The sequence below is a fragment of the Rhopilema esculentum genome, chromosome 8 (genome assembly GCF_057945365.1).
Source record: "Rhopilema esculentum isolate cy_ngs chromosome 8, ASM5794536v1, whole genome shotgun sequence".
Lineage (NCBI taxonomy): Eukaryota > Metazoa > Cnidaria > Scyphozoa > Rhizostomeae > Rhizostomatidae > Rhopilema > Rhopilema esculentum.
In genome coordinates this window covers 5361634-5376867 of record NC_142822.1, presented here as the reverse complement: position 1 = coordinate 5376867, position 15234 = coordinate 5361634, and the positions used below count along the sequence as shown (strand labels likewise).

The following is a 15234-nucleotide window of genomic DNA, read 5'->3' as shown; positions in this document are numbered from 1 at the left end:
TGTTGGTTTACTATCAAACGGGTTAGGATTTTAGGAAGCACTTTCTTTTGTGCCTCTTCTATGATATTTCTCTAAATTATCAACATTCTTTTAGGGGGAAGGGGGCGGAAGTAGTAATTTTCTTTTCATGAAAGGAATGAAAGATATCCAATGCAGCGTAAATTGCTGGGTGTCCCAAGTACTTTTGGCAGGCATTGTAGGTCTGAAATAGAAATTATTTGGTCTGATATAGAAAATATGAGTTCCTCTTTTGTATGCAATCCATTACCTTAGTTAACATGTTAACATTGTCAACTTCGTAAAGCATTGCTTCTCTTGGTCACGCTCTGTATTTCATACCTTAAAGAGTGCAACACGAAAACGGTGCAAAATGCAACAAGCATTTTTCGTCTTTCTGGTACATTAGGATAATTCAATTTGAAACATTTTGGAAGCTTTAATAAATAATGATCACACATAAATACGTTAGATGTCAAATTGATGACACAGAAAACAGCCTACCGTCATCCGAATACTGCGACGAATCCCTCAAAACTGTCAATTCCAAAATTTTGTCTGCGTTTTTTAATGCTGCTATGGCCTCATCATGGGATGCATTGCTCAAACTTGTCTCGTTTACCTGCAGGCAAATCGCAAAAGTTGCACTATCAGCCAAGTGCTCGATTAGAAACGGCCTTATTTTCAAAATACCTACTTAACCTGCAGAGACATATTCAATTTCTCACGTTGATACGGCTTGATTCAAAGTCTAAACGACAAAGAAAAATCAGTTTGTTCACATCACCTGTTCTTGAACAGAAGTCAAACTACTTTTTTTGCCGAATAGAAAACAGTTTTAGGCCATCACAAAAGAAGATAAACTTAAAAACACACACAAATGAAAACGCCCATTTTGCTCAAATTTTGCTGCTAGTTTAGGCCTCATCATTTGATGAAGCTAATGGCTAGAATTTCTTAAATTCTGACATTGATTCGCAAATAGTCTTCAGCCAAATTTTAAATAAAACGGATAATTCTACCTTCAAAATTTGGTCCCCAGCAAGTAGCCTGTTATCCTTGTACGCAGCTCCATCTTCATACACTTCATGTACTATGATCACTCCCTGTAACATCAGAGCCATGATCAATGCGGATGTAAATTCGATACAAAAATAGCAAAACAGAAGAGTCAAACCTCAAAGTAAAAAACACCCCTGTGGAATTAGCCAGGCGAGCTTTTTCTTCACGTTGGATAGCAGGTAAATAAGGCTGGGGCAGCAAAAACTGTCTTGGACTGGCAGGGAAGGGGATATCGGGCTTGAAAAGAAAAATTAAGAACTACTGGTGAGAAAAAATCTCAGTTTTCAAGGTACATGGGAAAATGGAAAAATGCCCGGGTCATTTGATTCTTCGAAAGGGAACGCCCTGGTTGGGAAATTTCTCACCAGAAATGTTTTCACCGGGCTTGTGACATTGGGGTGTTGAGGGTGTATAGATTCTTGTAAAAAAAAGCTCTCTGCACGAAGGTAAATATCCTAGTTCACAATTTCTAGACGTAACCGCCAAGTAACTACCACCTGATTTATTTGTCATATCTTACTCATGCCACCCTTACAGCTAGTCTCAACTTATTTTCCAGACCTTACTAGATAAAGCTTTTATTGTTTTGCACTCGATTCATTTTGTTTTTATGAAAAGAAAGACGATAGCAAAGATATGAACTTTCTTTCTCGACCAATTCACATGTTGTTTCACTTAAAAATGACTTAAGAATAATTTCTAGACTCAAAATTAAACAATTTAATAAATATCAACGCTTAGCAAAAATGAAGGTATTCATATATAAAAAATGTGTGTATTGCCCGATCTAACTCATGCAAAGCTAATATCTTGTCCTGGCTCATTCGCGAAAAGTTCTCTGTAGAAGACTCGCTAAGCAACAATATAAATCTCAGTTTAAAATGCAGACCAGTAAAAACATACGCACCAGAAGCGTGTCTGACCCGCCAACTATGCTCAATCCAAGGCCACTCGAGCCCTTCTCGATCTTTATTGTCGTTTCTTTTCCTGGGACAATGGGTTTTGTGAATGCTTCATCGAAATCTTTCGCATCTGAGCTTGACTGCGGCGAACTTGAAACTGACTGCCTGTCTACCTCTTCTTCCGCTGGTGGTGATATCGTACTTCGAAGTTCATCTTCCGTGCCTATAAGTTAAAATACGATTGAACAAATTTTGCATTGTAAAGTTGAATCCCATTAAGTCTGACCTTCAAGGGGGTAAGGAAAGGATCCAACTTAGCAAATGTCCAATTTGTCCATTTTCAACTTGAATAAGATACGAAAATCCAATCGGATTTGAAAAATAAGTCCTAATTAATAAAATTCAGAGTAATCCAGCGTACACCTTAAAGATTGTCGATTTTTTCCATTGATTGTTTAATAAACATTTCTGAAACTCTTTTTACTAAAATTAGAGTATTGTTACATTCATTGAAAAAAGGAATAGATGGAGCTTGTGATATGCATGCCAGAAAATTATAGTAGAAAGGAATCCCTTTTAGAGATTCCCCTTGTTCCGCATTCCCCGTTGCTCGGTTCCTTGTTTTCGAACTTACTCAAATCTGATTTTGCAGGAACTTAAATATACGCAATAGCTTTTTGATATTGCGTATATTTAATTTTTTCGTGCTTTCGTAATTAAAAAATTGTACTATTTAAAATTGAGTTGATATTAACGTTTGACAAGTTGTTATAGAGGTAATTCTATTAACTTTTATTGCTATTTTTATATTGTAATTAGGTTAGAGGCCATCTTGGCCTAGATACCTTTTCGCCTATCTGAAATATGGCCTAGATAAATTCGATTTAAACATATCTGAAACCAAAACTGATTCAATAAATCGAATCTAATAAATCTAACCGTGTAAACGCGGCTTAAACGCGGCTCAAACGCGGCTCAGACGCGGCTCAAACGCGAATTGAATCTATAATGAATAATGCTACTTACTGATTTCTAGCTGACTCCTTGGGGTTCCTGTCGCTGAACTTTCACTTTCTTCCGTATCTTGGTCATCATCAACAGGAACCTCAATCTCACGGGCTACTAACAATGTAACCGACTTTTCTGAAGATTTGATAATATTAACCGCCTGCAAACAGAATAATAAATCAATCCTTTAGAAAATTTACTACAATTTTACTGCTACTTAAACATTCGTCGCCACATGGTCTAAAGGTGATCAAGGCTAATTAAAAATGGTTACCTCTACTTGTTCAAGGCCAACGAGCGAATGTCCGTTGACGGCCAACAGCTGATCACCAACATGCAGTCTACGGTCCTGGTAAATGAGATAACCTGGTGTAAGTACCAAATATATGACGTCAAGCATCTTTTTACAGATTCACGATTTGGGACTTAAATGTGGCCCCCTTTCGCCCCCACCCCCCAAGTGTCCGCCACTGGCAGCAACTACAAATTTTACACCGAATCTAATATTTTTCTATTATGGAAAACTTCAATTTGCACACCATTTCGGTACAAGGAGGATTGTATGCGGAAAACATGGTTCAGTTGATTGGATTTAGGTTTCTTTACTTTAATTCGATAACATTCCTTTTACTAATGTTATGTTCTACCTAGGAGTTACTGTTTCTACTCTGTTTCCTCGACAAATTCAAAATAAATTGCTTTAAAAGTCTTTTATCTTTTGTTATAGCTTCAAATAATAAACAAAATAACTATTTCACAGCATGAAAACTTGCATAAAAAACCCCAAATGTTAAGACTTATGCCTTAAAATCAAGAAACACACAAAAAAACAAAGAAATCTGTGCAGAAATAAAAAAGTTGAGTATTCAATTTTGACCTTTTATTCTTCCTGGTCTGTAACAAAACAATGTGATTCCTGGAAATCGCTCATTGCAGAAATTGCTACACATTTCTATTACATTAAATTCCTTATTATTTACTCATAATTTAAAGTATTTAATATGTAAGTCTTATCAAAAACGTAGAGCTTCATGCTACCCGTAAGAAGGGCATTTTAGAGAAAGGCAATTTAACAAAAATAAAAATTTTCTAATCTCCAACTTTCTCAGGTTAGCAAATCTCGTCATGGTAGTTATTGACAAAAAGACAAACCTTAAAAGCGGCACCTCCTTCAGTGATGTTTCGTATGAAAATTCCCTGTTCGCCATCTTGTGCTCGTCGACCTTCACCTATTGCAAAACCAAGTCCTGTAGGACCCTGAAACAGCAAACAAGCGAATCATTAAAGCAGGCGGCTAAATATTAAGATTTTCATCAAAAGAGCTTCCTAGATCAATGATTTGAGCACCTGATAACTCAAGCATTCGTTAATTCAGACAATTGTCATTGTCCCTAATTTAGACAATGTCCTTTTCCCTGGTTGATGCCTTAAGTTTTTCTAAATGTAAATTGGGATGAATACCATCTTAGCACATATGAATCTTCTGAATCTAACAAAGCACTTTGCTGGAAGAAATTCAGATGTAACAAAGTTACAATGACGATGCCATTGGGAGTATGCTAAGCACATGACTACCCATGGACCTTAAAAAAAACAATACTATAGGCTATACCAAAGTCTTGATTAGAGAAGACAGGTTTAGACCGAAAAACCTTTAGAGAAAACTGGTTTAGACCGAAAGGTATAAAGGCTACTGCTTGGATAGAAGATAATTGTGCACAAGAATGCTAAAAATTAATAGTGAAGGATAAAATTAACGAAGGGTGTTAGAAGAAACGTTGTATGAGGGGGGGGGGGGCAATGATGTATGACGTATGAATGAATTTTGGCGTTGATTCAAAAAAAATTTTATTTTGGTCATTTAAGTTATAGAAGGAGGTCATTCAGTTTTGGTTGGTGAAACAGATGGTTTCAAATTCAAGAAAATTCAAAAGCTTCATTTAGGTTACGTTGCTTATATTCACTTCGGAAAAGCTCTTTAGGATGGGTTTATGTCAAAAAACTGATAACAGAACTTATTTCAAAACGACAAGATTTTGAAAAGATTACCTTTTCTAATGTAATTTCTTCCTCATGCCTGACAGTTTTCATTCGAGTAAGCGGCTGCCTTTGAGTGGGTGTGTGTGTAGCTCTTTCTAGTTCATATTCAGGTTTCTCCTGCAGTCGTTCCTTTAATAATCATATCACATCATGTGAACAGGTGAAAATGATATTGCTTTTGTTAGGCACAGTAGGTATACAAAAGCTAGCAACTCATGACAACCGTTAAACCGAACAAGTTCCCATATGATACAGCGTTCATCCCCAGAAAATCTTTACGGAATATCACTATCTTTAGATTTTAAGCCCATCATATAAATTTTCACTTTTCCCAGCAATAATGTGTTACTTAGATGATAGCAAACCATGATTAATGCTTCAACTCATTTTCAAGCCCTGTATTAACCTTTTTTGCAATAATGGAATGCTGTATCTCCAGTCATAAAATAGGGTAAAACGCTCCTTTAAAGCATTCTCTAACATAAAGCTTATTTCTTATTCCAGTGATTAATGGTTTACTGTAAAATGCCTATCAGAGAATGCACCACACATTGATAGATCATTCTTCTCGCGTGCAAACGCATTCCACAAGATAGTTAAAAAAGAAGAGTATTTTCTCACCTGCTCCCTAACAAGAGATGTGAAATGCGATAGGTCATTCGGCCGTCCTAGAACGAGCTTCGCAGTCATTTCACACTTTCTCAATATGGCAGACGCATCTTTATGAGTTAAACCACGGACTTGAACGTTGTTCACCTTAAAGCAACAAATAAATTTACTACACCTGCACCAAAAAAGGGGTTGCGATGAAAATTTTATATTTCTGATAAGGCAATAACAATCAACTGCAGTTTATAAACAACTAATTCATAGTTTTCTTACCTCCAGAATCTCATCTCCGACCTTGATTCGACCATCAGCGTCCGCCGGGCCTCCACTTTTGACTTCAATCACAAAAATGTGATTGGATGACATTCCACGTCCTCCAGCAATGCTTAAGCCTGTAAAAATAAAACTTTGAAGAAATAATGGAATAAGGGAAAAGTTGCCGTTGAAAGCAGGCCTTTATATGATATCAGGATGGCCCTTGGAATTGTAGCCTATTAACCTACTTCCTTAGCTAGCGAAAAAGCACATAAAGAAAGATAACGAAGCCTTAAAGTTTTGTTTCAGCCATAAAAGTCTGTGCAGGGTTACAAAGGCCTCGATCTGGGCCATCAACGCCTCGACCAGGGCCAACCAGCGACTCGATCAGGACTACATACGCCTCGACCAGGGCCACCTGCGCCTCGAGCAGGGTTACAAACACCTCGATCGGGGCCATCAACGACTCTATCAAGGCCACTTGTGTCTCGGTCAGGGCCACATACGCCTCGATCTGGGCCGCCTACGCCAACCTAACGTACATATTACTACTTTTATTACTAACAGGTCTATACGTACGGAATGAGGATTCAAAGCTCATCTTCTAAAAGATACCATATGGGAGAAGGGAGTTAGCAGATACCGGCGAGATAAAAGAACTGTACTGTACATAAAATTGTATTATTCTGCCTCCCCCACCCCCACCATATTAGAATTCAGAGAGATTTTGAGGGCAAATGTTAGGTTGGACGAACTCTGTGTTGACAACCCTCTCATGGAATAGATTTTCAATGAAGGGTCAATTTCCTATCAGTCCTTTCGAATCGGTTAATGGTTTGAATGACTTAATATACACAACAAAGAATTTAAACAATGAAAGTGTAATGGGTGTGGACATGAGTTGTCTAGGGCACACCCCTTTCCTTAATTTTTAGGATGGCACCCTAGAAAAAATTTCATGGGGTCTAAAAAGCCTTAATAAAAATTTGATCATATAGGACTTTTTTCAACTGCCTTATACAAGCGGGTCGTGAGTGATGTCAAATAAAAAAGACACCTTTTCAAAACCAAATAATCAGTTTCTAGTGCTGGACATATGTCTGTGTAAATACAGATAGTGTAGGCGTTTGACGTCATCGCAAAAGATATGAATCACACAGAATAAGGTAGAAAATAAACACGGTTCATTATATCTGCGATCAATGCTTAAAATGCGCATGGAGTAGCTCAAAAACAACCTACCGATTCCATTTTCACCTTTTGAAAGCTCAACTTCGTAAATCTTGCCATCAAAATCTGGATATCGTGCAGCGAGAGGATCTGAAAAATCATCAAAAATAAACCTGCTAAGTTCTAAAACACGTGCTTACATATTTGAACATATTTATCAACATTGTTGAATATCCTTGTAAAGGGTCAGAGATCGCCAGAATTCGCTCTTTTAAAAATCGGCCATCTTTAACAACTTCGTTTAAAAACTATTCAAAGGTGGTATACAAGCAAGTTACTGTGCCTGTCTTTGTGTTTAGAAAATTCACCATTCATCAGTCTGTCAAATGGTGCTCGAATTGCGATAGACGAAAGTGAACAAGTTTTCTTATGATCACATTAGGCTTGATAGTCAGGGTTGCAACTTAGCACTGTCCTGTTTTTATATACGCCAAAATATGATTTCGAGTTTATATGAATAACTTTACATTAAAGACAATCAGCTGTTAAGCTTTCAAGCAAAAGCGAAAGGGGCTCTTCTAAGGAGAAAATGACCTCTTTCACCTGTGAAATGGCAGATTGCTATAATGGTTAAGTTTCTAAAACCCAGCACGGTAGATCGCAGGTTCATGCCCATTGGTATGCCTGCCTACACCTGCCTACCGTCGCCTGTGGAGCTACAGCCGCTCCCACACTACTGGAAATAAAAACTGGAGGAGCCTCGGTGATCTTCGATTTGAGTTTTTCAAGGCTCTTCGTAGCATTGAGGCCACTATGATAGCACAGATTAGGAAAATAGCACCTTTCTGAAAATAACCGAGGTTGCATATGGGTTTTGGAAGTATCTATATGTGTAGTTGCAACGGTCCTTTGTTTTTCTTTGAAGCAGCGGATAGAGAAAGTCAATCAGGCGTCAGGAGCTATCGCCAATTAGAATGAATTAACATGTGCTAGCAAAGTGAGCCTCGCTGAGAAGAGAACTAGAAGGGAAAGGGGACTCACTGTGGGTGAATCACTTTAGACTCAAGTGATTAATATTTAGGGACTCTTGGAGTGCAACAAGTTTGACTCGTTATATGTTATATCGCTCCGGCAGCTTGCTCATTTTGCGAATTATTGCAAATTTTAATCAAACCCTTGAAGTGATTACCATGAAATGAGTACCAAGTTGACAAACTATGAAATAAATGATCATATTTACCAGCAAAAAGTAGCTGATGGTCACTTTCCTCTGATGAGCTCGAAATCGTTGCTTCAATGTTTGACTTCAACTGCAACATGCAAGCAACAAAGATTTCTAGCTGATTTTGTCACTTAAATTTGTGAATAAACAGATAAAATGTGATGTGAAGGCCTTTTTGACGACAATTTTGTTGAGATTCTTCTTATTTGCTCAGAAATTCAAAATAGTTATTAACATTGAATTGAAGAAAAATGAGGGTAGTTATAAACAAAACTATAATAATAAGATATAGACGAGGAGCTCTTTTCTAAACTTCCAATGCACCAGAAGCTAGCAACAGGCTACTAGAAAAATTAACGAAGATTTAAGGGCAAAAGAAATATATCATTGAACGGCTTATGCCATTTGCCAATCAAATATTGGCCAATCAAGAAGCACCTGGCTGGTATCACGCTTGTTGATTGGCCAATAATGGTTGTCAGCCACTTAATGTATCTGTCAATTGCTTTTAAAGGATGACTTAAGCATGGCTGTACAGTAGAAGCTGCGGGCATACAACCTTAACACACACCTTTCTTAGCATGAATTTATAATCGATAATTTTCGATCATGTGATAATGATACATATAATGAAAGTGCCCCAAAAATAACCTGCAAGGAATTGGACCCATCACTGTCCGATTTTGTCCCATGAAGAATGTACTGACTATCAGCCAATGAGCGTGTTGCAAGACTCCGGACGACAAATGTAACCGGACTTTTTGCATTTCGAATCACGTTGACTGCTTGTTCATGGGTGGCGTCTCGCAAATCAACACCGTCAACCTGAAAGACAGAGACTAACGTGCATAATCCTTTCCAGCGACATCTTGGCTCAGTAAATTTGATTTTCGTGCAAATATTCAGGCCTTACAATATTGAATTATGGAAAATAACAAGCCAAATGGTTCACCAAATTCTTATCTTCAAGTCTCAAAATACATCAAGAACGTCAGCTGTCGTGTAAATCCGTACAAAGTTCTTGAAAGACATGAATTATTCGCAACAAGACAGATCTAATTCAACGATCTGTATTCAACGATCTGAATTCAACGATCTGATTCCTGATTTCTTAAACCGTGGATGTAGACCTTAAAGCGATGAACAGGGCTAATTAGATTTCTTGACGATAAAAAAGGATGACGGTGAGAAGTGATATGGCTAACTGACCCAACTGCAGTTGTTTTCGATGAAACAAAACAAAAAATCTGCCATATAACAAACTGTTATGTTAAAAACGAAGTCCTTGAGATACAAGACAATAAGAGCGAATATCAATATTAACAGTAAGCAATGCCAACTAAAAAGTGATTGATGCGACGATCTCCTTAGTACGAGATCAATTCGATCATAACGAGGAGGGGATTTTGGAATCCCATGGGTTGCGGGTTTTGCCAATTTTAGGTTGTTGCGTGCGGTATGTCCAGTTTGGAATATTGAATTTCCAAACTGTAGCCCGGGTTTCAGGCTTTATCAAAACTTTCGTCTGGGTGTTCAGGCCCTTATAGCCCCGAAGCCCCTTTCATGATCTTAGCGAACTACCAAAAAAATCTCGACTTGGGAATTCACAACCACAAAAAAGCTTCACTCTGCGCGACGACTATCTAAATCATCTTTCTCCCCAGTCTTCTCAAAGCACTTCAGATGAACTTTAGTAACAACAACAACAAATTACAACAAAACACGTTCGAAATACAACAAAACTGATGTATCGCAAGCTGCAAAAAAACCCACCTGCAGAATTTGATCACCAGTCCTTAGCAAACCACTCTGGCCTGCTGGACTCGTTTCCAATACATGTTTTATATATATCCCTTTAAATTTCGGCTCCTCTCCCTCTTGAGGACGTCCTCCTACAATGCTAATTCCAAGACTGCACTCTGGGTCACGGAATAATTCAACTGTGCGCACAAAAGGTAATTCGTAAGACGGCACAGGGGACAAAGAATTAAGGGCAGCCAGTGGCGCAGTACTCTCTTCGTCGTTATTATTCTCAGAAGTCGGTTGTGGCTCTTCAATTCTTGGAATTTGCTCGACCTTCTCTTTTTCTTTTAACGACTCGACCACTTTTCCCGGTAAAAATTTTATCCTGCATGAAAACATGTTCACTTTATAACCTTAATCTCAACAAAAAAGTGTTCTCAAACAGAAAGCTTTAAAGGGACGCATTTCCCTTGAACTCCCAAACTGATCATGTGTTAGCGATTTTCTTTTTGGAGAATAGATGTTCTATTCAATGACAACGTGGTTGGTAGATATTAACATAGACGAGGTATCGTTTGTTGATATATCCCCTGGTTTCTTGCTTTTTATGACGATAAAAAAACATTTTGATTAAAGTAAAATGCTATCAATAGTTTTGGATATAACTGAGATTTTCATGAGCTTTTAGGATATGACAAAGATTAACACCAACCGTTGACACTAAGTAAATATTAAATTGCCTTGCATAAAAATTGTACACAATCGTATACCACTAATTCTTAAATATACAAGAATATAAGTATATATTAAATCAGCAAGACGCCTCAGAAATAAAAATTGAGCAAGCATAACAATATTTGTTCTTTCGACATCCATCTCATTATTTATTGTAAACAATATAACAGCATTTGACGTCACTATCAAGATATCAAGCTTTATGAAATTTCCACTAAACAGCAAAAAATAGAAAATTTACAAAAAGAAACTTACAAGACCTCCTTTTGCAAAGCTGCTCTCCTCAAGATTGCTCTAGAAAGAGAAGAAAATTATCACTAAGTTTGAAATCAGAAATCTAGTGCCCATTGTCATGCTATAGAAGAAAACATTTATTTAACCTTAAACGTCTTCCAAGTCGACTGCTTTCAATGAAAACAGGAAAAGCTGATGGTGTTTAATAAAGCCTTTAGCATGTTACGCAGAATAGTTATGTATGAGTGAGTGAATTGTCTTAAAACTTCAAGCAAGCTACTCATTGAAATTTGCTATACAAGCAATACAAACTCTATATGTTGTGTGCTATGTTATAAGGCAGCTCCCTGTTTGGGTACATGAAAAAATTACCGTTTCCCCTCCCCCCCAAAACCCTCCACTTCCTCTCCTCGTTGGGATTGAATGTACTTAAGAGATCCTTGCACAAATGGCTTTGTAGCTGGCATTGCTTATCATAAATTTGATATTCGCTCTTATTGCCGTGTATCTCAAGGACTTCGTTTTTAACACAAACCATTCAATAAGAAAAGCAATTTCTTTGTGCATGGCTGCACAAAAATTTTCTTTCTGGGAAACGATTTAATGAGAAATAAGCATTGGTACCACAAAATTAGCAAATAGCATGAAAAGCAGAAAAATATGATACTAAATAAGATATGGTTATATCATAATACTATATAGAAACTTTTTGCCAGATGAAAGCATTCCATTCAATGATACTCCATTCGACATATTCCTTATCACAAGCTGCTTGATTCTGCTTGCTAGTATTTCATTTTTGTAAGGCTTATCCTAGATCTTTTTAAAAGGCCTCTAATAATACAACTATTGGAATAGTTGTCAGGAGCATATTTGTAGATATTTCTCCGCACTTTGCAAAGATATTTCACATTAGAATATCTTATTAACCAGAAAACCTCTATATTTGACTGGGCTCTACTTTCAATATGATACAAAGAACGAGCTTCATTGAAAGAAAGGGGGAAACTGGGCTTCAAGCACCAAAGGGGCTAAATGGCAATAGCATACCTGGCTTGAGAGCTGGTAGCATTCTTGAGGCATTCGTCATTAATGCTGTAGATTCTGTCATTCAATTTGATTGACCCATCTCTGCTGACTGTGCCATTTTCTAAGACGGTCTTGACAGGAGATCCAAACCCATCTCGATCATCGCCCAGAGTTATTCCTAGATCGAGAGATTCCCATATTAGTTAAAAAAAAACACAATAAAGTTGAACAAAAGTACTCCTGCAAAGATAAGTTTCAAAGTCTTCATACGTTTAAATTTCTATCAGACGACTTTTACGTACAGTCTTCAGTTGCCAAATAGACTTTCTTTCACCGTTCACACGACTACACTTGAACGGACACGGGTTTTTTCATTTTAGTTAAGTAAAATCGCTTCACTTTGAACAGGATTTGGGGTAGATCGGATCACTTTTTGGCCCCTGTTCGGATTACAATTTGACACGCTTCCGCGATTTCTGGACCCTTTGTTTGGAAAAAACAGCAGTGTTGTTGCTCAAACACAAAATATATTGCCGGGCAGCGTAAAGTTCAACATTGTTGTTGCAACAAACGCTATACACAAATACAATGTCCTGTGACCAGTCATAGAACTCGTATCTGATTGATTCAGTGAATAAAGTACACAGTGAATATTTTCAAAATACCAGGTCGTGTAAAAATATGGTCTGAAAACTATGAATGTAAAAATGACCTAAAGACATCTCCACAACTAAACATCTAAGATTCGACTAAGTTTAAAGCTTTTAGCCACATAAGAACATCTGTAACTCCTTGTTTCTTTCATGGGTTTAGGGATATCTATCACATATTTGCATACACTCATCGTGGCATAAATCTTTAGATATGCCAATTTTTGCTCAAGTATTCTCATTCATTCAGATACTTAACGCTTTCATGAAATAGCCTTACCAAGAATAAATTTTTTGAGTTAGTGAGTAAAGCTCTAGCCCTCGATTAACGTAACTACTATCGTTGAAGCATTTGTACTTAAAATATATACACATAAAAAATTTAATTGCAATTTGTAAAAATTGGCCAACTCTTTTTATTTAAATAAGTCTTTCAAACACTACCCTTTGAAAGGTGGTTGAAAGAAGTATTTCTTCAGTGATGCACGATTTGTTTAGTCTCTACAATATCTTAGTAACAGTTAGTAACATGACGATTTAAAACCATTCTTTTTGAAAAAGAACTAAGTTGATTTGATCTTTGTCTTTGCTAAAACTTTCAACATTTACGACTAACTGTTGACTGCCTTTATAAAACGCTTTTACTATCTACAATTAAACATTTCCTTGACCAAACTGAGTGCTTCCCACTGCTCGACTGGAGCATAACATCTAGTATGGTGATAGGATAAGAAAAGAAAATCTAAAATGATTGCTGCCTTTATAACAACTGCATATTTACGATGTACTTGGATAGATCAACAAGGTTAAGACCATTCATTCCAGTGGTACACAAGTTGATACAACACAAAGTTTTTTAACAAAGTAATGAGCAAAATTTCCTCACCAAGGCCGACAACATCTCTGGCAATAGTAGCAGTGTGCAGCCTCCTTTCGATATCATCTGTTGCTTCGTCCTCACTTTCATGCGACGATAGGTCATCCTTGTCTTCAAACTTTTCATCCACTGTTATGATAACTATTGATAAAAATTATATTAAAATATTCATGCCATTGAGCCATTATGTTTAAGGTTAACCTGCGATACTTTTAATTGCAGCAAACTGCAAACACGAAAAAGGTGTGTGCTGACATCAAAAGCACTGTTATAGCATTTAGCAGATGAAAAAACATTTTGACTGTGAGTTGATTGGAAATCAGCATGGGGAAGTGACATAGACAAAAAACACAGCGGACGCAGTTAAAATGAAACAAAAACTCACATAGCCAACGTTGTCAAATACTGAATATAATTACTGGCAAAGAATTCAAGAATAACAATGAGTGTATCTTAGCAAATTGATCCGTTTTAGTGGCATTATTAATTAATGGTAGCAGCTCAGCCTAACGAAGCTGTATGGATGTATTTACAACTATATACACTCGCTCTATACATTCGCTGATGTTCTGTCGGTTAGCGCAAATCTTCACACACACACAAAAAAAACAGAATGAGACAGACATGCAGAAAATTTTCGCTTCTTTACCATTTTTGAAAAATGCATGTTTATGTAAACGAAATGTTGAAAACATGTCACCGAACATGGTTTAAAACGGCAAATGCATGTGAATGTTTTTCAGATAATAACATTGAATGTTCATACAATAACATTTGTAACTTGTTGTATATAATATCGCTGATCAAACACAAACTGTAGCTAAGCATTGCGCCATTGGTCAAATTGTTTTGTCGCTTCAACTCACGGGAAAATTTGAACAAATGTTGCTGAAAAAAAGAACAAACTGACATCTTCTTAAATAGGGTAGCTGCACAAACTTTTTCATCATCTGAAAACCACTTGATTTTGCAAAAGAGTAGAATAGCAATTAGAGTAAGGATAGACGCGATTGAAAAAGTCTCGATAAATTGAATAGAAACAGAGAATATTAGAACAGACTTCAAAGAGCGAGATTGACAAAGGGCGAGATGGGACGTCAAAAGACAAGTGGAATTCTAAATCAAATTTATGGTGATAAAAAGTTCTCATGCGTTATGGAAACTCAGATTACGCTGGCGGAGTACGCTTCAAAAATACCAGTTACAAGGTTTGGTCAGCACCCAAAACAACTGTGCATAATCAGAACTACATACAATATCAATTTTGAATTGTAGGCAACATTTGACAGCAATACAAACAGCGACAGGTCAGCCATTCACCGCAAACAATGGAACACAATAATATCTTTTTCGTATAGGAAGTCAATGATCGTTCAAAACAGGTAAAAAAGGATAATTCAAAAAGCAACAATCAAAATTCATGGCTATGGAGGGAAAATCACAGAAGACAGCAAGAACAAGATGCATAGTATACTTTAAAATGCAAATTGGATATTGAGCCAAATGACAAAATGTAAACAAAGATACGACACGAAAACATAAAAAGAAACTATAGCATTAAAAAGGACAATATTTTGATTTTCAGTTAAGACAGAAGATGGAGAGAAGAAGGTTGACGAGATCAGCCGATCAACGACAATTATTTTCAAAGACGAGCAAGTACCGTTGTGGTCTTCTCTCAAGACTCTACTGGTTAGACGG

General features: G+C 36.9%; 1 protein-coding gene across 1 annotated transcript in view; it reads right to left on the bottom strand.

The window, feature by feature from the left end:
- Positions 1 to 15234, bottom strand: part of LOC135695210 (multiple PDZ domain protein) — a 45552-nt gene that overhangs the window by 10079 nt on the left and 20239 nt on the right. Inside the window, exons 17-32 of the mRNA XM_065214207.2 lie at positions 13543 to 13674; positions 12028 to 12184; positions 10999 to 11037; positions 10039 to 10393; positions 8917 to 9090; positions 8284 to 8353; positions 7116 to 7193; positions 5892 to 6010; positions 5631 to 5765; positions 5019 to 5138; positions 4122 to 4226; positions 3244 to 3318; positions 2988 to 3129; positions 1967 to 2184; positions 1020 to 1103; positions 502 to 619 (exon numbers count right to left, since the gene is read on the bottom strand). Of these exons, the coding sequence (XP_065070279.2) occupies positions 502 to 619; positions 1020 to 1103; positions 1967 to 2184; positions 2988 to 3129; positions 3244 to 3318; positions 4122 to 4226; positions 5019 to 5138; positions 5631 to 5765; positions 5892 to 6010; positions 7116 to 7193; positions 8284 to 8353; positions 8917 to 9090; positions 10039 to 10393; positions 10999 to 11037; positions 12028 to 12184; positions 13543 to 13674 (2121 nt within the window). The remainder of the gene's footprint in view (positions 1 to 501; positions 620 to 1019; positions 1104 to 1966; positions 2185 to 2987; positions 3130 to 3243; positions 3319 to 4121; positions 4227 to 5018; positions 5139 to 5630; positions 5766 to 5891; positions 6011 to 7115; positions 7194 to 8283; positions 8354 to 8916; positions 9091 to 10038; positions 10394 to 10998; positions 11038 to 12027; positions 12185 to 13542; positions 13675 to 15234) is intronic.